Raw genomic sequence first — 23,778 nt, forward strand, 5'->3', positions numbered from 1 at the left:
CATTGTTAAAAGTGGGTTATTAAAGTCTCCTACCATTACTGTCTTCCTATCTATTTTTTACTTCAGTTCCATGAATATTTGCTTTATGTACTGAAATGCTCCTATTTAGAGGGCATAATATTTACAAATGTTACATCTTATTGAGCTGACCCCTTTATTATTGCAAATGAGATGCTTATGGCCAAATCAATAAGTTCATAAGATTAAACAACAACTTACCTTTAAGAGCTTCACAGTGCTTTTTAATTGCAACTGGAGTCAAATGCAGAAAATTGGGGATCTAAAATCGAAATGTTTAAAGAATAAATTAACCAATGCCTTAATACATGAAAAAAAAATTCCTCATTAAATTAAATCCTAGACCCACAGACTTGTATTAAGTAGTAACTGACAAGTTTTTTTTAATAATAATATTATAAGTCACTTCTGTTATAAATTCAAGTAATGAATTCCTTAAGATGTAGATTCAGTATCAACTATCTTATGATGACAATGTTGGTGGAGAAAGTAAACATTATGCTAATAGCATCCTTCCTGCTATTAAACTCCAAGTACAAATGTCTCCCTTACAAAACTGAAAAGACTTAAGGACACAAGTCATTGTTTAATTTCCTTGAAATACAAAGCACTGTGATACATTTCTTACTTTGCACTGAATATCTTGTTAATTGAATGGATAAATAAATGATGTTAGTAAATCTTAAATGAACCATTTAAAGAAAGTAGTAATATATTTATGACATTACATTAAGATATCATCTCCTTCACAGGTTCCATAGAAATTTAGGAAAGACCAGAGATTCATTCAAGTAAATAACAGTTCCAAGAAATTGTTAAAATAATGTTAAGCACTTACAGATAAAATTTAATTTCAAGAAACTCATTTGGTAAGAAAATTTGAATAAACAGTAAGTTGCTCCAAACATGCCTAGAATCTTGAGAGCTTATCAGGAAAGGGTTATTTTAATCAAGAGAAAACAGCACTGAAAACTGGATCATGGTGTAGGTGTCTGCATTTTCTCTGCTTTCATTTTTGAAATGTGAAATGTAATGTCAAAAACATAAATATAAAAAAGTAGTAGATAATGCTTAATAGCATTTGTATAAACACTGGCCTACGTACTTTGAATATATTAACTCAGTTAATAAGCTTATCCACTGATATGCATTAGGAATGTACCAAGCATATAGCTAATTTTTAAAAAAGGGCACCGTGTGTTAAATATTGGGATTTTTATGTTAACAAAAATGCCAATACAGCCATTAATTAGAATTATTACAAATATACTGCCATTCCCTCACCTAGTAACATTTTCCAAAGACATTAAGTTGTGCCTCCTCTTTCATTTGAAGAAAAGATATTTTGCTTGATGTTTGTTTCCTTGTAACTCTTGAAACATTCCCATTTCCAGATCCTGACCATGTTATGGTCTAATTTTTTACTATCACCTTTATTTAAGAAGACTCATGTATAGTGGAAAACACGATTGTTGATTCATTGTAAGTGAATACAAACCATCTGAGACATGCATCCCCAGGCTAACCATATATACATTGTCTTCAAAAAGTGTATAATTTGAGGCCTTCCTAGTGGCACAAGGGTTAAAGTCTCGGGGCTACTGAGCTATCACCAGTCACTGTGGCATGAGTTTGAGCTCCAATCAGGGAACTGACCCACATGGCAAAGCAGACCTCTCTCATCTCACCAGCTGCTCCCCTCAGCAGTACATTTTAGTAGATCTGCCTGCTCTGCCCCCAACTATCCCCAGTTCTTGTATGCATAAATAAAAACAAATCTTTTTTAAAAAATTTTAAATTTATGATTTATTTCATGATGCTACCAATAGGATCATTTAATGATTTGCCTTGCTTCAAGAAATAAAGACATTTAAGGATTCTAAGAATAATATTAAATAATAATCTATCTTTCTGGACATAACATTTAAAAATCTCTCTTTTAAAGACACAAAAACACTGATTCAAAAAGATACCTGCACCCCCATGTTTATTGCTGCTTTATTCACAATTGCAAACACATGGAAACAGCCCAAATGCCCAAAAATGGGATGAATGAATTAAAAAGATGTGGTACATATACACAATGGAATATTACTCAGCAACCAAAAAATAGAAACACATGTCTTTTACAGCAACATGGATGGAGCTGGAAAAGATCATGCTTAGTGAAATAAGCCAGAAAGAAAAGAAAAAATACCGGATGGTTTCTCTCATAGCAGGAATATAACGGAACAGGCAAAAAAATAATGATAACGACAAACAGCTATATATATACCAGAGACATTTTGTGGGGGTGGAATGGGGAATGGGATCAAAAACAGTAGGAGGAGGGAAATGCACTGGACTATGGTGATGGCACATGGGTGATTTGGTGATGGGAAACCCAAGGGGATTGCAACTGTGATGGAAAATTGCACAAAAATATGTAAAACTAAAAAATATATATCTTTTAAAAGCAGAAACTTCACCTCACAAGTCTCAGCTTCCAATAAGGTTATTTTACTGTTCTTAGTTCCCCTTGAAAGATACAATATAGACAAGATAAAACAGGAAGGAAAAAAGCCACAAGAGATGCCACAAGACAATTAATTGCATTCTTAAATGCCTAGAATTCTGTGAGTCTTCTTTACAATCAAAATATAACATCCATTACTCCTGGGGGGAAAAGTACATTAAAACATAATAAGCTGCTATATACTGAAATTTGATGCACAGGGCATGTGGGAATGGTAGGAGTGGTAGAAAGATCAGCATTTATTGAGGCCCTGCTAAAGAACCAGAAACTTATCTTACCTTTAAAAGTTCTAGATTTCCCTCCTTTGGCATGGGCACCCCTCTTTTCACTGGATAACCCATTCGGACAGGAAGAGGTACAGCCGAGGGTTTAAAGGGTGCTGCAACAGGGTAAACGCTGGGCCAGTCCTGGTCAACAGACATTTTCTCTGTCCTAGGAGGTAGTGCCTAAGGAACATAAGGTAACTCTGTAGTTTAAATATGAACATGTTCTTTAACTGTAATGCAAAAAGCTGCAATTAAGAGAAACATAAGCAGAATTGCTACCATAAAATCTGACCTCCCACCAAGCTGCTTCTGTCAAATGAAGCACCAAACCTGCCTAAACATCTCTGCACTGTTCCTGAAACCCTCAGGCAAGGGACCACGTTTAGCAGCACATGTCCTCTGCCAAAAAGTTCCCTATCAAATACATGAGAGATGAGAACTTGGAAAATATAAGAAAAATAAAAAAGACTAGTAAGTAAGTTAGAGTTAAGATAATTGAATAAAACCGTCTTCAGAAATTATACGTCTCTGAGGCCCAGAGAATTGCTACATGACCACCTAGTCAATACTCCTACTATATTAAAAAAAAGTTAACAACAAATTTAGTCAACATAAGGGGATGGCCAACATATAAAAACTGGATCTAAAGAGGCAAACCCAGGCCTCCCCATGGCGCAGAGGTTAAAGTCTCAGTGCCATCAAGCTATTGCCAGCCACTACAGCACAAGTTCAAGCCCTAGTCAGGGAGCTGACCCATATGGCCCAGCAAACCTCTTCTGTCTCACCCGCTGTCTCCCCTCACTCTTGTCTTCCCTCAGCAGTATATTTAAGTAGACCCACCTGTTCTGCTTCCCATCATCTCTGGTAAATCCTCTCACCCCCACACCTCTGGCCCAGACCCCAGTTCTTGTGTGCATAATTAAATAAAAATAAACCTTTAAAAAAATAAAGAGTCAAATCCGACAAGGCCCATTTATCCACACCAATACCAATATATGCTTATGGGTCCTGGAACAAGGCAGAATCCCTATGAAAATGACTGCTCTGGGCAATTATAAGAGGCTGCCCGTTATTTTCTAACTAACACACCTTTGTTATGACCCAAGCTCACCAAGTGACCTGATAGTTTGGATTCTTCAATAGAAATGCCCATAGGATAAAACTAGCCATCGCAACCTGCATCAGCAAAAGTCAGTCCAGGCCCTCCATGGTGGCGCAGCGGGTTAAAGCACTGCACTGAGAAGCTAAAGCCACTTCCACATGAGTTCGATTCCCACCTGCCCCGGAGGTGACCACACGGCATGGCAGACCTCTCCTGACCCGCCCGCTGCTCCCCTCAGCAGTGTACTTCGCTGATCTGCCTGTTCTGCTCCCCGCTCTGTCTCTGGTGAAGCCTCTCACCGCCCCTGAGCCTCTAGCCTGTACCCCAGTTCTGTATATACAAATAAATAAATCTTTAAAAAAAAAAAAAGTCAGTCCATATTCTGCTTGATATGCCTGTTTCCTACAAGTGTATGAGTCAGTCTCTCAAACATGTTCCATTGGTGATGTACTGACAAAAGTCAGTAAGACTAGAGTCAGCATCATGGCAGGCGCCATGAATAGACTCCCCTGAACAGCCATGTTGGTCAGCACCTCTCTGCTTCTACATGCCCTCTATCATTTCACAACTTCAGAAACTAGTCAGATGGTTTTCACAGAGCATACAAGTCATTTACCTTTCTTCTCTGGGGCCTTTCTTGCTTTGAAGTTCTTTCTGTTGTACCTAAAAGACAACACAATGTTACAGAGAATTCTGTACACCAAGGTGGTCAACACTGGTCATGTTCACATAAGGCACATATGACAGAAAAATAAAGTAATATCCATTTTTGGTAAGTTCAAAGACTAACAACATAATATTAATAAAAATGTGAAGGCATAAACAGTTAAGAAAATTCCAGTTATTTGAAGATAAAGTATACTGTGATTGATGACACAGTGAACTCATCAGCTAAAGAAATATTTTCAATTAATTTTAAGGTTCATAGTCTCTGAAGACTGACTTAAAACATCTTAGAAATAAGCATTTTGCATCTTTGACAGTAACTGCCTTAAAATGTCCTAATTATAAATATAGCTGCTCGTATTTGGAGTTATTTTGTTCTTTTTGCCAAATCTTTCAGGTTTTCCTTCTCTAATGTATATAATTGTCAGTGCTACAATAACACCAAAAATCAAAATCATAATCATATGTGATTTTTTCATAAATCACAGCATATAACCTTTAAAGTATTACCTATGTACCTCTAAATAAATGTTTTGCTGTACTAAAATATAATAGCCATATTTACTGAGCACCTTCAGCATACGAGACTCTGTGTTAAATGTCTTTCATTGTTTTCTTATTTGGCCTTATTCTTCACAATAACAGAGAATACTACTATTACACTAAGAGGTCATTTATAACCTAGAAAACCAAGGAGCAAGGAGTTAAGGTGACCACAGCATATCACACAATCACTCAGGACTTATTCTTCTCTGAACCAGCTCTAGCTTCTTCTCCATCAGCAGGCCCCGCAACCACACAGAGCTTCTAGCACCAGGCCCTTGAGTCTCTCTGGATGTAATGTTCTCTCTGCCTGGAATGTACCCCAATTCATCTGCCTGGCTTCTGTCCCCATTCCCCTACCCACTTCATTTCTTCATCCAACAAATTCTTTTTCATCCCTCAATAGTAATTCACTTATTCACTCAAAATTGAGTGATAGTGTGTACCAGAAATTAGGAAGTTAGCAACAAATAAGAGAAAAATACATCCCAACTCTCATCCCAGATGGTAGAGTCTGTCAAATAAGAGGAATTTTTAACAAGCAATTTCAATGACCAAGCCAAATGTTAACAGGCACGTATAGCTGAGGACTATGTTAGTGGGCACAGTGAGTTCCTGAAACCTTAAAGATGAGCAGGCAGTAGTCCTGGGACAAGCAAATGAGAGAAAGCATTCTAGAAAGAGCAAGAAGATGGAAAATCAAAGCAAACAAGTTCAGTATAGATGAAATTTAAGAACAAAACAGAGACCACTGAGGGCAAAGCTTCACTGGTATCACTGGCAAGATTTCTGATCCCTTCTTCCAATTTCCCCAATCCCTGTAATGAATAGTTAGATAACTGCTCCAGACAAAAATCTAACAAGCCCGTGAGACTTTTCCCTCCAGCTCCATATCAAATCAGTAAGACATTAGCTCTACCTTCAAAATACATCCCAAATCCAACCATACAACATTTTCTGCTGCTAATTATCTCAACCCTAGTCACATTATCTTATGGGCACTACTGCAAAGCTCCCAACTGGTCTCTTAGCTTCCACTCTTAGACCCCTAAAATTAGCGCTCCACATAGCAGCCAGAGATCAGTTAAAAGTGTAATCACATCAGGCCCTCCCTGGTGGTGCAGCGGGTTAAAGCACAGTGCTAAGAAGCTAACGCCATTTCAGCATGAGTTCGATCCCTGGCACCAGAGGTGACCACATGCCGCAGCAGACCTCTCCTGACCCATCCGCTGCTCCCCTCAGCAGTGTACTTTGTCGATCTGCCTGTTCTGCTCCCCACTCTGTCTCTGGTGAATCCTCTCACCACCCCTGCACCTCTGACCTGTACCCCAGTTCTGTATGCATAAATAAATAAATCTTTTTTTAAAAAGTGTAATCACATCTTACACTTTCTTTTTCAATGTGATCCCAAACTATAACAAAAGCCAAGATATATACCTACAAACCTTTGCAAAATCAGAACACTACCATATCAATCTCTCTGACATACTATCACTCTCCTCTTTGTTCATTTAATTCCAGCCTGTTGGCTTTCCTTCTGTTCCTTGATCATACAAACTTATTCCCTATGCCAATAATGACCTTGCCCAGTTCTTATCTGGGCTCTGAGCTCTGCCCAATTTGCCATTTCCCAAAGAGATCCTTCCTGACTGCCCTATAGCTACTACACTCCAACCCATCTATTCCCCACACCTTGATTTATTTTTCTTCGAGTCACTACTACCTGGCATTTTATCTAGTTGTTTACCTGTATGTAGTCTGACTTCCCCACAAAAGTACAAAATTCAATGATACAAATGATCTTGCTATCTCCCAGGACTTAGAACACTACTTTGTTTTAGTAACTATGGAATGAATGAATGGATAGATGACAGAAAATTTAAAAACTAGCATTAAGAATAGGAAGCATTTAGGGGGTTAAAAATTATCTTCACTCCTTGAGAAGCCATTTGTAGATTCTAAAATGAGTGACAATATCAGATTTGTTTTTTGAACATTTCACTCCGGAGGTAAAAGTGAGAGCTGGTGATTTGGACCTGGCAGTCTGTAGAGATTAGAGATAAGGAAGTGTCATGGACAGTACTGCTCCCGCCCCCGTCAGAGTTCCTCCTCACTGCTCCCTGTCACTCAGGTTATGTTTCCATTGCAGCACCTCACATAACGCAGTGCAGGTCTCCATCACAAATCTGTCCTTTCCACTGTGCTCTTCTAGGGCAATTACGGGGCATTTCTACAGTCTCCTAAGTGAAGGTCACCTCGTTTATGGCTACTGACTAAAGGTCATCCCACAGGTGGCATAGCTAGGCCTGGAATCCAGACTTGCATTTTGTTCTGACAGCTGCATGCTTCTCTTACCGTTCTGGAAAACCGTGGCTCGACAACATTACCGAGCAGCGGGCAGTAGAGAGCGAGGCAAACCTTGACAGTACTAAAGAGAGAGGGCACCTGAGAATGCAGGTCACCGGGAGGGAAGCTCGCCGTACCCACCGGGCTGAGAAGCAGAAATCGGTGGCGAGGAGCCCGGAAACCCGCGCGCTGGGGGCCAACTCGTGTCGCGGCGGTGCGACCCGGCGGGGAACGACAAGAAAGCGTGGGACAGCCGTCACGGGAGTACCTTCTGCCTCCTCCCCTCCCCCAAAGCCCGGAGGCCACGCGGCTGACACTCACGAAGTCTGGGTCTAGGAGCGCGAGTGGCTGGAGACACCTCGGTGGAAAACGCACGGAGAGTCCTGGTGCCTGGCCACAGGCCCCGACACGCGGGGCGGGCGACGGCCGCCATGGCCGCAAGGACGGCAAACCAGAGGGGACACGCTTAAGGGCGGGTCTGCGCAGGCGCGGGTCTGAGGCCACGCCCACGCAGGCGCGCTTCGTCTTGTCCCCGCCCCTACGGCTGAAAAAACGGATGTCTCAGGGCATGTGAATTCATAGCCGATTTGAAAAGTCCGGGAAGATACCCCCACATGGAGAAAAGCGGCGAAGAGGAAACACTTTTTGAAAACCTAACTTCTTTATGAGAAATGAGTGAATAAAGTATGCGCATGCCTTCCCCAGCGCGATTCCTAGACAGTACGCGAACATCCAGGTGTATGGAAGGACCTTGCAACCAAAAGACCCATTTAAAGGGTATTTGGGGCCTCTCTCGTGGTGCAAGGGGTTAAACGCAGCACTATGAAGCTGTCCACAGCCACCACTGCAGCACGATTTAGACCTAGCGGCCACGGAGTTGACTCACATGGCACAGAAGACCTGTTTCCCCTGCTCCCCTCAACAGTGTATTTCAGTGGATCTGCCTGTTCTGCACCCCACTCTCTCTGGTGAGCCCTGTCACCCCCTGTACCTCTGGCCTGTACCCCAGTTCTTGTATGCATAAATAAATAAATCTTTTTTTAAAAAAAGGAATTTAAAAGACTGATAAAATTAGTTAAAACTATAAAAAGATGAGTAAATTTCTCTTGTTTAAATTTGGTACTTTGTAACAGCAGCTTTAGCAAACTAATCATCTAAAAAATAAAGAGTATTGAATAGATACAAAGTATATATACTGTATGATATGTATGAGGTACTGCTTAGCTTAGACTTGCGGTCCAGTTTAGACATGCGATCTAAATATTGATTCCACATTAGAATTACCTTAGAGGATTAAAAGTGTTTGGGGCTGATGTTTCAGGTGTTAAACTCCTCAGGATAATCTTAATTTGCACACATGACTGAGAATCACCTATGTCTGCCATCAACAAATGAAGGCAGTATAATTTTATTAGCAGCACCATATTAGTCGCCAGGTTCAAAACTGAACTACACAGCTCCTAGGTATTTCTCTATCAATAAGTTGAATATAACCTGAAGCAGTACAATGAAGAAAGAATTAACTTTTTTGTCCTTGATAATAAAGAAGCAAGATTTTTTAAAAATAGGCTTAGGTCATATTTAGGTAAGTTTTGTTTCATTTTGCTTTGTTGCTTGGCTAGTTGGTTGTCTTTGAGATGTTTAAGATAGAGGACTGGAGACCTTTATATGTATAAATCTATATATCATATACGTGAGAAATGTATGATATGTATAGATATCATGTATGTGTATATCATCTATTTGGAATGTACCATGTGTGTGGAATACATAAGATTGCTATATACTTTAGTATTTCAAAGACAACTCTAATTTTTTTATCACTTCGTGAAGAAGATACAGCTTTCTCCATCTTAAACTGAAAATAAACTGAAGCTTTGTAGACTGACTTTTAAAAAATAATTTAAAACAAAATCAGGAAAGTAATCAGGAATTTCATAACCTCTACACCTTCTGAGAAGAAGGGGGGAAACACACACACCTGAAGATTTAAACTGTGATTTTTAACAATTTGGTTTGGGCAGTAGTGATTAAAATCCCAAGATTGGAAATATCAAACCATAAACTTTTCTAACACTCTAAAGTTATGGTCAAAATACAGTGGCAATTCTTTCAAGGCGTTTATATCCTTCGACCAGTTTATCCTTCTCAGTGCTTTTTTTGACAATTTACCCAACAAAGTATAAAGAACAACTTCCATTTTTAATGTTTGTGGAATCCTCATACTATTTTCCACATGAACTAGGCCATTCTACACTCCCATCAGCAGTACAAGGGGTCCTTTACTCTACACCATCACCAACACTTGTTGTATCTGGTCTTTTTGATCTTGGCCATCTCACAAGTGTGAGGTGGCATCTCACTGTGGTTTTGATCTGCATTTCCCTGAGGCTCAGTGATAATGGGCATTTGTCACTTTCCCGTTGGCATCTGTTTGTCTGCTTTGGAGAACTGTCTTTGAAACCCTGCCGCTCGTTTTTTGTTTTTTGTTTTTTTTGTTTTTTTTTTTGAGTTTTATGAACTCTGTGATCTTTGAAATCAGCCCTTCTCATAGGTTGTTGTGGAATGCTATTAAGCAGAGACATTCAACATACAAATCTGATTTTAAGTTACTTTTAATAATAAGGGTGAGTTAAATTTGTTTTCACATTTCTTCCAATTCTCTAATTTTTAGATTTTAGAACTTGGGCCTCCCTGGTGGTGCAAGGGGTTAAAAACAGTACTGTCAAGCTATTGCCAGTCACTGCAGCACGAATTTGATCCTCTGCCAGCCAGGGAGGTAACCCACATGGCACAGCAGTCCTCTCCTGTATCACCTGCCACTCCCCTCCACAGTATATTTCAATAGATCTGACTGTTCTGCTCCCTGTTCTGTTTCTGGTGAACCTCTCACCTTCCACATCTCCGGCCTACACTCAAGTTCTTGTATGTGTAAGTAAATAAATCTTTAAAAATTATAATAATTTTAAAACTCACTAGTGGTATTTTGTGACAAATACTTTGTGAAGAGACTGGAATAGCAAATAGATGGAAGTACTATTCTAAAATACAGTACATATTATACAAGTAAAATAATAAAATGGATAAGCTGAAAATAAATAAACCCCAAAGAAAAGTAAATAGGCCCCTACTCATTAAAAACATACAGTGTTTTATAGTTTAGGTTCTAGACTATAAGAGGAAATAACAAACTATGTCATTTGGTTGTAGTTGGCACATGATTATGTACAATTTTTGGACATGATTTCCAAAATTGGATGCCTATTATACCTATGTTTGAAGATCTAAAAATTATTGATGCAACAAATGAATCTCAAGATTCTCATTTAATTGGTCTAAGGTATAGTCTGGGTTTCAGTTTTAAAAATGATTCCTGCTTGTTTTAAATGTGGAGCCACAGAATTTCTAGGAGCATGAGGAAATTGAATCTTTCAGTCTAACATCAGTGTAAAGAATCATTCCTCATTGTCCAGGCATTAGAAAGGAAGTTATTTATATTTTTCAAGTGAAATATTTATTATAATCCTTTCAGAATTGTCATATGTAATGGTATGTGAAGTGCCTTCTTTCAATTAAAGTAAGACTGGCTTTAAGTAGCCACTTGGATATTTAAATCCAAAGCTTTGACTTAGTGATGCAGAAGTAAAATGGGAAAATTGAAAGTGTTTGCAGTTTAGAAACAGCAGCACCTGGGAACAGAAATTTCTTTAGGTTGACACACATACAGAGAGCCATCATGTGTCCCTTTCTTTGACCAAGGCTAATGCCCATTTTGCAGATTAAATTTGCAGTATTGTATCACAGGTAGAATATATTGTAGCTATTCTGAATCTGTGTAAGTACACAGATACATTTGTAATAATCCCCCTCACAAACAGGCATAGGTGTGAAAAGGACATTAGAATGTAACGTGTCCACATCAACCCAAATGAGCAAGATCGTTTTATTCAAACCGCACTGCAACTTAAACCTGAAATGTCTTTGCAAAGTAGTTCATTTTCCAGTCTAAAAGCCACAACTGTGTCATACATGCTGCATGAAGCCATTTTCAAGTGGACCATAATTTTTTTTTTAAAATGGCTGTATATAGAGCTGATTCTATACTAAATACTAAATTCTACACTAAATCACTTAATTACCTAGTGTTCAGATAGAGCAAAAATTATCTCAACTCTTTACCCAGTTGGTCTGTATTGGTATTTTCCATTAAAAAATTGTCTATTTTTTAAATAAAAGGTTATTAAAACACAAAGATTTTAGTCATATTCTAAATGACTTATTGCAAGAAGTTCTTGCCTATCACAAATATCACTGATAATCTGCTCTGTTGTTGCTGGCACATGTTTGGCAACGAGTGACAGAGAAGGACTTTGAAGTGGGCAAGTATGCTCCCACACATGGTATTTCACAGGTGTTGAAGTGGTCTAGACTTAGATGTTCTTAGAGATCTGAGACAACAGAATCACTCTCCACCACCATTGAAGTTTGAAAAGCAGCCAGACAGGTATTCATTCTTTCATTTAATATTTTAGGCAGCTGCATAATGACACACTGTTATTTTTTCATTTCTTTTTTTAAGTAACATTTAAAAATTTAACTTGATCTAAGGTCACTTCTGATGACAGCTTTAACTGGTCTGCCAGCTATTCAAATGTTCCTGACATCTGGAAAACCTGCCATGTTCCTGCTAAATGTATGTCGTTGTTCTTTTAAAAACATTTTTTTGTCTTTAACAACATCAGTAAAAATGCCATGATTAATTGAAAGATGGTGCATTTGCAGAGTACATACTTACAATCCTTTACATCTGTCATTTGCCACCTTTAAACATAGATACATAACTCTCCCAGAACTTACATGATGTAAATGGTCCATATGAGATTAAAGTTAAAAGAGTTCACTTCATGTATACTTGAGGAGCTATAAAACATTACTTATTTAAAAAAAAAAAAGAATTCCCAAATGTTTAGTATCATTTTCTCAAGAGGTATAGCAGATAGCAGCACAGGTATATAAAAGGCAATCTGTTCAGTAACCTTAAATATACTTGCAATTATTAGAGACAAGTCTGAATATTTGCAGAAAGACATATAGCTGGGTGTGACTAGACTGCACTTTTCCTCAAGGCTTAGGGGCTTTATTTAGGGGACTTACAGCTCTCTGGCAATATTTGCAAGCCCTCTGCATCCTTTATGGGGAAACTGCCTGTAGGGCATGTTTTATATCTTTTTAAAAAGATTTATCTATGTATACAAGAAATGGGGTACAAGCTGGAGGTATGTGTGGGAACGAGGAGGTCAGAGGATTCACCAGACACAGTGGGGAGCAGAACAGACAGATCTACTGAAATACACTGCTGAGGGGAGCAGTGAAAGACAGGAGAGGTCTGCTGTGCCCCGCTGGTCAGCTCCCTGGCTGGGATCTAACTCGACCTCCTGCTGAAGTGATTGCAGATGGTTTCATGTGCTGTGCTGTAACTAGTTGCACCACCAGGGAGGGCCTAGAGCATGTTTTATAATCCCACAGCACAGAAAGGAAAGAAAGAATCCTGAGTGTTGAAGATGTTAATCTTTGCCCAGGAAGTATCTGCACTATGTTTTGCCTCCAAATGAGCAAAAATGAACAGTGGGAAAAGGTGAGGTGCACATGATGACGTGTGGCGTGACCTTGGAGTCCCTTCATCCCTCTGTCAGCTGCAGTGTTGGGTTGTCCTACAGTGCTTGAGAGGAGTTGGGGTCTCCAGAAACATCAGGCCCCCATGGGGAGGGTGAAAGCTGGGGGTGGTGTAGAGGGTGGAGACTGGCCTCTAAGAGGCAAAGCAGTGGAAAATAACCTTAGAAACTGCACACTCTGCAACTCCCTGGGGAGGCTCTTAACCTGGAAACATGGATTTATGCCACATTATAATTATTATTCTGGGCCCTCCCTGGTGGCCCTATGGGTTAAAGCACAGCACCATAAAGCTAGCTGCCTGCCTCAGCAGCAAGTTTGATCCCCTGCCAGGAAGGTAACCCACATGGCCTGGCAGACCTCTCCTGACCCGCCTGCTGCTCCACTCAGCAATGTGCTTCGTCGATCTGCCTGTTCTGCTCCCCACTCTGTCTCTGGTAAATCCTCTCACCACTCCTGCCTCTCTGGCCTGTGTCCCAGTTCTGTATGTATAAATAAATAAATCTTCAAAAAAAGTATTACTCTGGTCTGTTGTTCCGCAAAACAGAATAAATTAGGTAAATTAGCAGATGTAATGTAAGAAAAGACCATTGCTTTGTGGCTAACTCCATTTTATACAGGGAGTATCAAAATCAACAAATTTTAATAAGCTTATCTAATATCTCAACGCAAGTAAGAAGCGGATTTGAGTACTGCATGGCTCAAGCAGAAGTCTGCCTGCTTGATGTTCTGATCACTGTCTACTAAGAGTTTCTTGGGCTCTAGGCCTGGTGCACAATCCCAGTGCGGTGACAGTAGCTTGGAGTAGAAACTCTACTTGCTGGAACTTGTCCTGGGCCTTGCTCAGTCAGGCACCCACAGCCCTGCAGGTATCCTTGCAAGTCCCGGCCTCCCCTGTACTCCATCACCAGGATGAGCTCTCCGTTGTCCAGTACCTGGAAGTTGTGGTGGCTCAGCACCTTCATGCACCCCCTCCCTGGCCAGGTGCCTGCTGCGATGTCTGGATGACCTTTATGGCCACCTTAGTGCTGTGAGCATGTGCCGGGAGAGCTTCACCTTGGGTGTAGGTGCCCTCTCCCAGGTTCCTGAGGTAGTTTTTGGTTTGCATGTCCTTGGAAATGGGGTCGCTAAGCATAGTGATGGCCTCACTGATCTTGCTGGAGGATAAGGATAGAAAAACTGGACAGGAGGTGTCACAAGGCCAGGAACCTGGCTCACACAGTGTTGGGAACTGGAGGTGGGGGTAGGAGGGATAGCCATTAACCCAGCTATAGGCGCCAATGCCTAGGTCACAAAGCTCAAGACCCAGGCAGGTAATAGACTGCCTTAGTGGATGTCAGGAGCACAAACCTGAAGGCGAGGATGCAGAGTTGAGGGCCATTGCAGAATTTCTGAATTGTGCAATTGTGATTGTGTATGTGTCTGTATATGTCTGTGTGTTCGTGTGTGCATTTCATACTAGTTATTTTTTATTGTTATTAGTTTGCTTACTCAGACAGTTTTGAGAGGTACTGAGACAAGGAGAAGTTGGGGAACAGAAGAGGCTAAGACACAGGACAGTGATTTAAAAAAAATATAGGAAGAGAAGGAAAAAAAAAACAGTTCCTAGGAAAATAGAAGTGTTTTACTGAAATGTTGCTAAGCTAGCCACTACTTAGAGTAAGATCTGGTTACAGGATAATTAGGGAACAGAAAAACAAACACCCTGAAAATTCCTGACCACCTGCCTAGTGCCTAATCAATAGTCTGGCACATTAGACAACAGAATGTCTGAGCCTACAGTCACAGACAGGGCTGGAGTAAGACTGGAGTAAAGCAGCGTCCTCCCAGGGCCCCCCTCCTGCTGTCAGGAGTTCTTTCCTCTTGCTTCAATAAATCCACACTTGCTTACTCTCACATTTGGTGTTGTAACAGGGTGGTCCTCAGGAAAGGGGGAGGCTCCAGGTTCCTGACATCACCCCACAAGGTGGGGTGGAGTTGAGCAGGGAAGAGAGCTGGAAGGAGACTGGGGTAGGAACAGGATGGAGAGCCAGGAGGAGACCTGGAGGGGGCACATGTGTGGGGGCACCTGCGTCCAGGCCAATTGGACACACAGAGATCACATAAGAGGATACAATGAAGCTCTTAAACCTGAGCGGTCTTTTCATTGACTTACATCAACAGTAGCCAATCCCCCGGGTCTGGCACACTTTAAAAACTGAAATTCAAAGATGGAAAACAGCCCCTCCTATGTCTCCCTCTTCTCCCCCCCCACCCCCCCCACCCCATGTTTAGTGGCTCGGAAAGGGCCTTCTGAAGTGATGGCCTGGAGAGGCCCTTGAGGCTGCGTTCCCAGGGAGCCAGCAGAGGGGGCTCTCTCCTCTGCTGGGAGTTCAGAAACCACAGAATGTGATGATCCAGACGGGAAAGCTTCTGTGTGATTGTGGACGTTTTATTAAGCTTTTACAGAACCAGATATACCATATAATAGCTAATGTATGTTACATATATGTGTCCTGCTTGAGATGTTGTTTATTTGAAGTTACTGAAATAAACTTATAAAGGAATTGTGTATAATATTCTATTAGAATTAAGAGATAGAAAAGAAAGTATATGATTATCCAGGAGAACTTGAACACAGTTTTGAATACTGTTCAAAATGAATATATTTCCATAGACTAGTCTGCCTTGAACATATTGCTATCATTTTTCATGTTGTATCATTTAGATGTTTCAATAAAAATAATTTAATAGTTGTTAGATGTACTTTATATAGTGTTCATTTAAAGATGTAAGCTTTTACTGTACTTGCCTTAATTTGCAAGCAAAATTTTATTTTACAATACACTAATTTCTATTATGTATTTTTGCACACACAAAAATACACTCACAATACAAAAAAAAAAAAACAAATGGTGTTGTCTGACTCCATGTTTGGCGTAGGGGTTTAGTTTCAGCATTATAACTGCTAAGACTTGAGCTCAATCCCTGGCCAGGGAGGTGACCTACATCGCTCAGCAGACCTCTCCTGTCTCCCCACTGCTCCCCTCAGCAGTGTATTTCAGTTCACCTGTTCTGCTCTCCATTTTGTCTCCCGTGAGACTCACTGCTTGCCCCCACCCTGCACCTCTGGCATGTACCCCAGTTCTTCTATGCAAATAAAAAGAGGCCAACTCATTTTGGGTTCCAAGTGGAAATTCTTTCCTAGACTGAGCACCACCCTCCTGATGGCGTACTCTGCACAGCATTCCTGCAGGCAGTTACAGATGCCGTGCACACGGAACTGTGTATGAGAGCCTGCCCAGCACATTCTGAGCTCCAGCAGTCACTGCCTAGCTTCTGGAGATGCCTCCTGTGCCACTTATCCGAGGCAGAATTAAAATGCTTTTCTTCATCTTTTTGTTTCCTGAAAGTGTCAAAGACAAACACACTTCTTCCCTTGTATTTTTTTATTTTCTTATTAAAGTTTGGAATTTGTGCACCATTTCATACCCTGCATTCAATCAAGCAAAGCTTGGATGCTTTCACCTCCTACTATTTACCAAGCAGACCTCTTCGCCCCTTGTCTTCAGCCTCTTTGGTCCAGGCCACCTTTTCCCTCATCTGGATTTCTGAGTTTCCAAGCTGCCCCACTTCTTTTTACCTCCTTACAATCTAGCATCCACCCAGTAATCAAGTGAAGTGCTAAAAGATAAAACATCAAAATTTCTATCCCCTGTATCACTCTGGATAAAATCTAGCATACTTGCAAAGATGATCTTGGTCTTTCTGCTGGCTATTTCTCTGACCTAATTGCCCATCAAGTGCTCAGTTCACGCCAACCTCGCTTGCTATGCCACACACAGTAGATCCTCTTTTGTTTCAGGCACTTTGCCTTTGTGCTATGCCTGGAACACTCATAACCAGATACCTGCACTGACCCTCTTTCTCCACTCAGGTATTTCACCAACTGCTCCTCTTACAGGGAGGCCTCCCTTAACCACCCGTTTTCTTTAAATACAGTTATTGAAGTAACACTGGCATATTTGTTTCAGGAGTGCACTTCCATAATTCATGTTTCTAGCCACATATGACCCCCATCAAAACCTTGGTTTCTACCCTCACTATGTAACTGACCTTTCACCTGTTTTACCCACCCCTCTCATCCCCTTCCCCTCCGATCTCCTCCTCTTTTCTGTATCTTCTATTTTGTTTGTCCATTTTTCATAGCCCATGAGTGAAAATCATCCAGTATTTGTCTTTCTCATCTGATGTATTGCACTGAGCTTCATCCCTTGTTGAAAACAACCTAATTTATACCTCCTTCACTCTATCCCCTTAGCCATTTTTTTTATAGCATCCCTGATCTGTATTTTAAAAAATGTATTTAAAGCACATGTACATATATTGTGTATTGCAGGTCTTCCACCAGTAAGCTGTAAACTTCTCAGAGGAGGGATTTGTTCTTTTGTGCGGGATGGGCAGGGGGCAGGACCAGGCCCTTGGTTGTCATGTGTTAAATCATTTTCTGTCTCACAGCTTTAATCATTTTTGGCTCCTACCTTCTAGAATGGTTTTTTTTTTTTTTCTCTTACAGTATTGTGATAATCCTACCAGCTTTGGAGCAAAGTGGCTTTTACCCAGGAATATACTTTCCTTACTGCAAATGCTAAAGAAGTGGTAGCGATGACTGCAAGTCACACTGGTTAAGACTCGCACTCGTGTCCTCTCTGTGGAGAGGAAGGGCGGGGCTGGGGAAGGGGTCATGCAGGGTCTGCCAGTGAGTTCTGAACCGAACTGGTATTGTCAGTGTGACCACACCAGTGTGTGTGGCCTCCTGTCTCACCTCCCACCCGCTCGCTGTTTTGACACCAATAAAATCTCATTTCACATTTTCGAACAAAGACACATATTTTCCTTTGCAAATCAATCTTAAATGGAGACTTTATTATCCTCACCTTCTTGGTTTTACTTAAAGTAATTCCTCACTCAACACTCTCCTCCCACCCCTCACCCACAATTATGAGGCTAGTATATTCTGATCCAGGTGATCATTTCCATTTAATGGGAGACAGGATTAGGGGAGGAAAACAACTTCCAGAGTGGAAGTAGAGGGACTTGCTGATCAGCATCAACTGTTTTTCTTTACACCTTAAAGTCAGTCTTTTGTCACATACCCAATTCAGAGGATGCGGATGTAAGCCTTGCCCACCTCTCTCAGCCTGTCTGTCTGGCTCAGGCAGTTACCCAGCAGCTCTCGGATGGGGACATAATCTTTAGTCTCCAGGACAAACTGAGCCACAGCCTCCCCTCCACGCAGCTGGCTCCTCTCCAAATCCTGCCTGACGCTGTCCAAGACGACCCCTCTGATGTCTGTTGGCTTCCCCGGCACACCAAAGATGATGAACAGGCCTAGACAGTCCTCTCCTATTGACTGGCAGAAGCTTTCCAGCTTATCAAACCTACATCTCTCCTTGGAAGGTTCCTGTGCCTGGGAGTCTGGATGGCAGTCAGAGGGCTGCGAGTCCACTGGCGGAAGCACTGCCAGCTGCAGGGTCTGGACCGCCAGCTGTAGCCTTATTTGCTTATCAGTTCCCCAAAAGGTCCAAATCCAGTCGGCCCCCAACAGTGAAGCTTGCTGCTCGCTCATCCTGGTGGTGGTGAGGCATTCTCCAGCCCCCTTGGCTTGGTAGTAAGACACAAAGTGGATGAGGAAGATCTCATTCAGTGTGTTGAGAGCAGGGTGGAGATTGCTCTGAAGGTCTTGGACTCCCAGGTACTCCGTCAGCCTCTGCGCTGCATACACCACAGCTCCGCTGACCACCTCACAGACGTTGACCAACTCCTTGCTGCCCTTAGGAGCCAATGGCTGAGATGTACTTTGCCCCATTTTCTCTGCACCCAGTCAGAGTCCTTCCCAAACTACGAACGTAGGAACCTCTGCCAGAACTGCTTTTTTTTCTGAGTTCACGTCGTGCAGAAAGTCACCTCCGTCCTGTGCTCACCATTTTGTAATTCTACAGCTTACCTGGCGCCACTGGGCATATATTCACGCTTCTAAGCAAACAGTTGGGGCTTGTTTGTCAAGTGGGTGTGCTGGTTCCCGCAGGTCCCGGCGGGGCTGCTGCGGTATGATAGTGACTTTCACACAACACAGCTGCTCGCTGGTGCTATTCACTCAGTATTCATGCAGCAACTTCTTCTAAGATATATTTCTGCTCTTCAAATTTTAGTTAAATTAATATCATTCATATCTTTAAAGAAGGGCACTCTTCTTTCTGTAACATCTTCAAATTGGCAGGTCACTTATTCCATTGCTGCTGATCTGTCTTGGCAGCCAGGTCTTCCCCTCCCCCGCTTGGGTGCCTGTTTCCTTCAGTGTTGATTTAATTGTTGATCCACATGAACTGCTCCACCTGAACACATTTATGACAGTTTGTCAAATGCAAAGAGGTTGTGTTTTTCCCCTCTGTATCAGAAATAAAGCCTACTTGTTATTCTGAATAAAAGATACTAAGAGACAGTAAGTGTGAGGCAACTTTATTTCCTTTCCATATGGAATACCAGTAGTGTATAATACTTTGTAAATAAAATACAGCATCAAAAAACTTTTAACCTTATCACATATCATTACTTAAACTGTTCTGAAGACAGTATTTGGCATCTAGAACAGTCTCTGGGTATTTAACCAGGTTTGAATAACAAATTGTTCTTTGAATGGTGACATAAGTCCACATTAAAATAAAGCACAAATACAGAAGGAGGCCCATATGGTTACTAAGTAATGAGTGGAAGTGAATGATCATTATTCTCCTCACATCATTTTAGTTATGAGTAAAATAGTAATTGATTTGCTTCAAGTTTTTTGAAAAAGAGCTTGGTGACTTGCTGATAACGTGAAAGAGCATACCATCACAAACTGCGTTTATAACCACATCCACGGGCCTTTGTCGGCCTACCCAGCCCCCACCAACTTGTGAAACCCTGTCTTTGCCACAGTTGGTCACCATGAGTAATGATGGTATGTAGAATATAAAATAGAATATTTTTTGCAATACCTTTAAAAAAAATAAACACAGCAACAGTCTCTGTTGTGGCTTTCTTTTTTCTTTAGAAAGAAAAGTTGGGTCCTGCACTACAGAAAAACATGAGGTATGCTGGAGCATCACCCCACAGCCATTATACGACCAATTCGTAGCCTCAGAGTTACTGAACCCTGACTGAGACCAAATTCAGCTTAAAAAAAACAAAATCCCATTCTGGAGAGCCTGAGAAATGTGTGGTGAGGCAGACTGTGTGGAGACTGATGCAGTGATATATTCAGCCAAGCATAATACTGTAAAGGGTTTTATTTTGTCTTTTCATAAGTATTTCCTACAAATTTGGGGGCGTTTCTGAATGCGTTCAAGTTAACAGTTTTCAAAGGTTCCCCTTGAGTATCTTGCTCTGAGGTAAAAGAATGTGGGCATTCTGAAAAATCTACTGAACAACTCTGTTGTGCCATCCAAGAAGGGGTATTTTCTAGACATTAATTTGCCCAGGATGAGCAACACTGTTAAAATTCAGCTTTAGAGAAGCAAAGACCACCTCCAGGGCTTTGCGAAGCTGCTGGAAGAGGAAAAATGCAATCATTATAAAGATTTCTTAAATGTGGCCATTTTACCATCTTTCTTAAGTCACAAAATAAAAGTTGCATTTTTTTCTATGTACTAGATATATACATATATTTAGAAAAATATATAAAAACAGGACAGCAGGAGGCAAGCAGAGGTGAGGCTTGGACAAAGACACGTGGCAAGTGTGAGCACACACCCTGCTTGGGCACCCATAGGGCTGTGCGCTGATGGCTCACGGCCCCCCACCCCTGGCCTGTGAAGGTGAATGCAAACACTATGGTAAAATAATCATCTTGAATGCAGCACTTTAAATATAATATATCACAGGTTTTTACATTAAATAGAAGAAGAGCAGTTAGATGCTCGTTCACCAGTGTCAGCTCTCGTGGCAACTGCAGAAGAGGCGTGTGGCCTCCGCCTTCCATCTCCACTTCCAAACGAGCAGAAGTTGGAGCACTAAGCAATATACACTCTGACTTGTTGGATATGTTCCATGAGCGCGTGAGAAGTAAAGCAGAGAAGGACACCCATCCAGGCACTGCTGTCAAACGTTTGAGTCCTCGTCAGTGATGCTGGCACTGGGTGAGCGGGCAGCGAAGTCTTTAAACATGTCATCCTCCTTCAGCATGTGCTGGAAAACAAGGAGAAGTTCACACATATGTGCACATACATCACACATACACACAGAATCACACAAGCTCCTCTGGACACACAGTACTTTTGAGCCACTTCTAACGATTTTAAATAATTTTACACACTTACTGTTAGATTGTTGATGCCTTCAGAGAATGCACCAATCTGTCTCACTGTCCCTTCTGAATCTTCCATCTGCAAGGAACACACCATAATGGCACTGGCATCATTTCAAGGAAAGGGCAGCACAGGGAGCCAAAGTCTAAGTAGAAATAATGTAAGTGGGGCTGATAATAAAATCTCCTCTTACAACTGCAGCTGGATGCCCCAGCTGTTTAATCTTGGGTAAGTTACTTAACTTCTCTGTGCATAGCTTCTAGGAAGGACAAGAATACTTCCTGCATCTTAAGAGTTAACACAAACATTGGTATGTGTTAAGTGCTTGTAGCACAGTGCCTGTGGGATAGTAAGAAATCTGTGTGGCTGATTACTTCATTGTCTTTATTTTTAAGGGATCTGCAGAAAACCTCCCTGACTAGTAGACATGTACAACACATTTTCTACATAGTGCGCCACTGTTGGGAGAACTTTCAGAGAGTTCCATGGTGCTGCTGCGTGTACCTGCTCTAGACGATCCAAGTCATCTTCGTCGTAGAGGTGCATGTCCAAGCCAGGCTTAAAACCTTTCTTAGAGGTGCTCCCTGATGCCTGCCCCAGCTCCATCGGACAAACATATTCCTCACCATCTTCCTGCTTCTTCTTTCTCAAATTCCCAAAATTGCTAAAGGTAAGTTTCTTTGGCTTTAAGAAAAAAACAAACAAAACATCCAGGGTTTTAATGAAATTCCTATGACAAAGGACCTGTAATACGTATAATCAAATGATCCACTCCATCATGAAGTGACAAGCAACTGGATGGTTAGATTTGTGTAATGAAACAAAAACATCCTCGCCATGTTAGTGATGCCTCCAGACAGGAGAAGCGGTCCCGCTTAGGAGCCTCTGGAGACAAAGCCTGCTCTCCTTGCTCATGCTGACAGGCTGGGTCTGCTCACTGCGAAGAGCAGGATTTGCCAAGAGCAATGATTTACAGGACACAGAGCAATGGGATTTCTTAGGACTGTATTCTCTTTCATGTGCCTGTTATGTTTCTATATCAAAAACGGGTCAGTGCTGAGAGAATCTCTGCCCTTTTGCAGGGAAAATGGGAGAAATTCCATCCCTGAGACCAACTGTTAAGGAGAGGGCGATCCAGCTGATGCTGGGAATTTAAATAGAACCAAATCCTCAGAGATAATCTGGCATATCTTTTAATCCTCTCTACATTAAGCTGGTAGAGATAACAGTTTCAAGAAGATAAAGGAATGAAGAAAAAGTAATCTGAATTTGGTAGGAACCAGGTAAATTAGGAAACAGCCATTCTCAGTTGGTCTATCTTGAATGGTTTGTTAAATATATTTTCCTGACTTGCAAGGTTGGTCAATTATAAACCGGATGAGTTGAATCTATCCAAATAGAAATGCAACACTTATGCCTGGATCACCCATAGGTGAACAGGAATCCTGCCATCAGCACTGGGGCCCCAGTCGTGTGACTTCTGATTAGCAGTGTGTGTGTCACAGAAGCCCAGAGCATGTTCTTTACTATGGCTAGCTCAACTAAACAATCTGAACAAAGACTGTCCTAGAAGGAAACCTTCAAAAATGTATCCTTCTAAGTATTCCTAGAAAAACACACACCTTCAACCCACTCACAAAATTCAGTAAGACCCAAAAAATGGGATAACCAGAGAACAGTAAACACAGTCTCTGCTTTGGGCAACTATGAGCAGTGGGAGCTTGAGCCAACCTTCACTTTGGCAGTGGCTGTGAGCAGGACGTAATCTGGCAGCTCCATGGCATCGCGTTTCTGGTGCTGCGCCTCCACACCAATCAGAAGGTTAAAATGAGTGGCCAAGTGTCTTCTCAACAAGGTCTTACTTGGTGGGATATTCAGTAACTGAGCCATAGTTTCAACGTTAAATCTGGGTTCCAGAACCTGTAAGAAAGGTTAACCTGGTATGAGGCACTAGATACTGCACAAGTCTATGACATGCTTTTGAAGTTCAAAGCTCATTCTTTCAAAGCTATGTCCAACTCCCTCCCCCTCCCCAACAGTCCAGGGGGATACAAAGTGTGGTCTTGGTCTTAAGAGACCTCACTGGCCCCTGATAGTGAGGACTACAGCAGGTCCTGAAACCTGTGTGTTGTAAAGTGAGAGCTTCAACCTCTCTGACAGGGCCCTTTGGAAGGCCTTTGGAAACAACTCTTCATGCTATTCCATACATAGAACAGAAGTGGATCCTTGCAGGGCTTTAAAAATATAATCATAGGAGAGCCTCTCGCCAGCTGTTAGCCAATGTAAAATAGGCCAAAAAAGGAGAAAGAGTTCATATCTAATCCAGAT

At 41.5% G+C, this 23,778-nt stretch overlaps 3 protein-coding genes across 10 annotated transcripts in view; all 3 read right to left on the reverse strand.

The window, feature by feature from the left end:
- Nucleotides 1–7,912, reverse strand: part of MRPS35 (mitochondrial ribosomal protein S35) — a 34,938-nt gene extending 27,026 nt beyond the window's left edge. The window contains exons 1-4 of the mRNA XM_012732791.1: nucleotides 7,778–7,912; nucleotides 4,518–4,564; nucleotides 2,812–2,979; nucleotides 220–280 (exon numbers count right to left, since the gene is read on the reverse strand). Of these exons, the coding sequence (XP_012588245.1) occupies nucleotides 220–280; nucleotides 2,812–2,979; nucleotides 4,518–4,564; nucleotides 7,778–7,889 (388 nt within the window). The 5' untranslated portion in view covers nucleotides 7,890–7,912. The remainder of the gene's footprint in view (nucleotides 1–219; nucleotides 281–2,811; nucleotides 2,980–4,517; nucleotides 4,565–7,777) is intronic.
- Nucleotides 7,913–18,266: 10,354 nt separating this feature from the next.
- Nucleotides 18,267–19,250, reverse strand: REP15 (RAB15 effector protein). The gene has a single exon (XM_004693188.2). It carries the CDS (start codon nucleotides 18,972–18,974, stop codon nucleotides 18,267–18,269), a length of 708 nt encoding a protein of 235 aa, XP_004693245.1. The 5' UTR covers nucleotides 18,975–19,250.
- Nucleotides 19,251–19,607: 357 nt separating this feature from the next.
- The window catches only part of PPFIBP1 (PTPRF interacting protein, binding protein 1 (liprin beta 1)), a 141,688-nt gene continuing 137,517 nt past the window's right edge, over nucleotides 19,608–23,778 (reverse strand). For all 8 annotated transcript variants that reach the window (XM_012732861.1, XM_012732869.1, XM_012732866.1 and 5 more), the window contains 4 exons: nucleotides 23,182–23,370; nucleotides 21,955–22,134; nucleotides 21,463–21,528; nucleotides 19,608–21,331 (listed from right to left, as the gene is read on the reverse strand). In XM_012732861.1, the coding sequence (XP_012588315.1) occupies nucleotides 21,245–21,331; nucleotides 21,463–21,528; nucleotides 21,955–22,134; nucleotides 23,182–23,370 (522 nt within the window). In that variant the 3' untranslated portion in view covers nucleotides 19,608–21,244. The remainder of the gene's footprint in view (nucleotides 21,332–21,462; nucleotides 21,529–21,954; nucleotides 22,135–23,181; nucleotides 23,371–23,778) is intronic.

This window comes from Condylura cristata, unplaced genomic scaffold (genome assembly GCF_000260355.1).
Source record: "Condylura cristata isolate star-nosed mole 26May11 unplaced genomic scaffold, ConCri1.0 scaffold00036, whole genome shotgun sequence".
Taxonomy (NCBI): domain Eukaryota; kingdom Metazoa; phylum Chordata; class Mammalia; order Eulipotyphla; family Talpidae; genus Condylura; species Condylura cristata.

Excerpts from the sequence above, each read along its gene's own strand:
- REP15 (XM_004693188.2), bottom strand. The coding sequence starts at position 18,974 with ATGGGGCAAAGTACATCTCAGCCATTGGCTCCTAAGGGCAGCAAGGAG.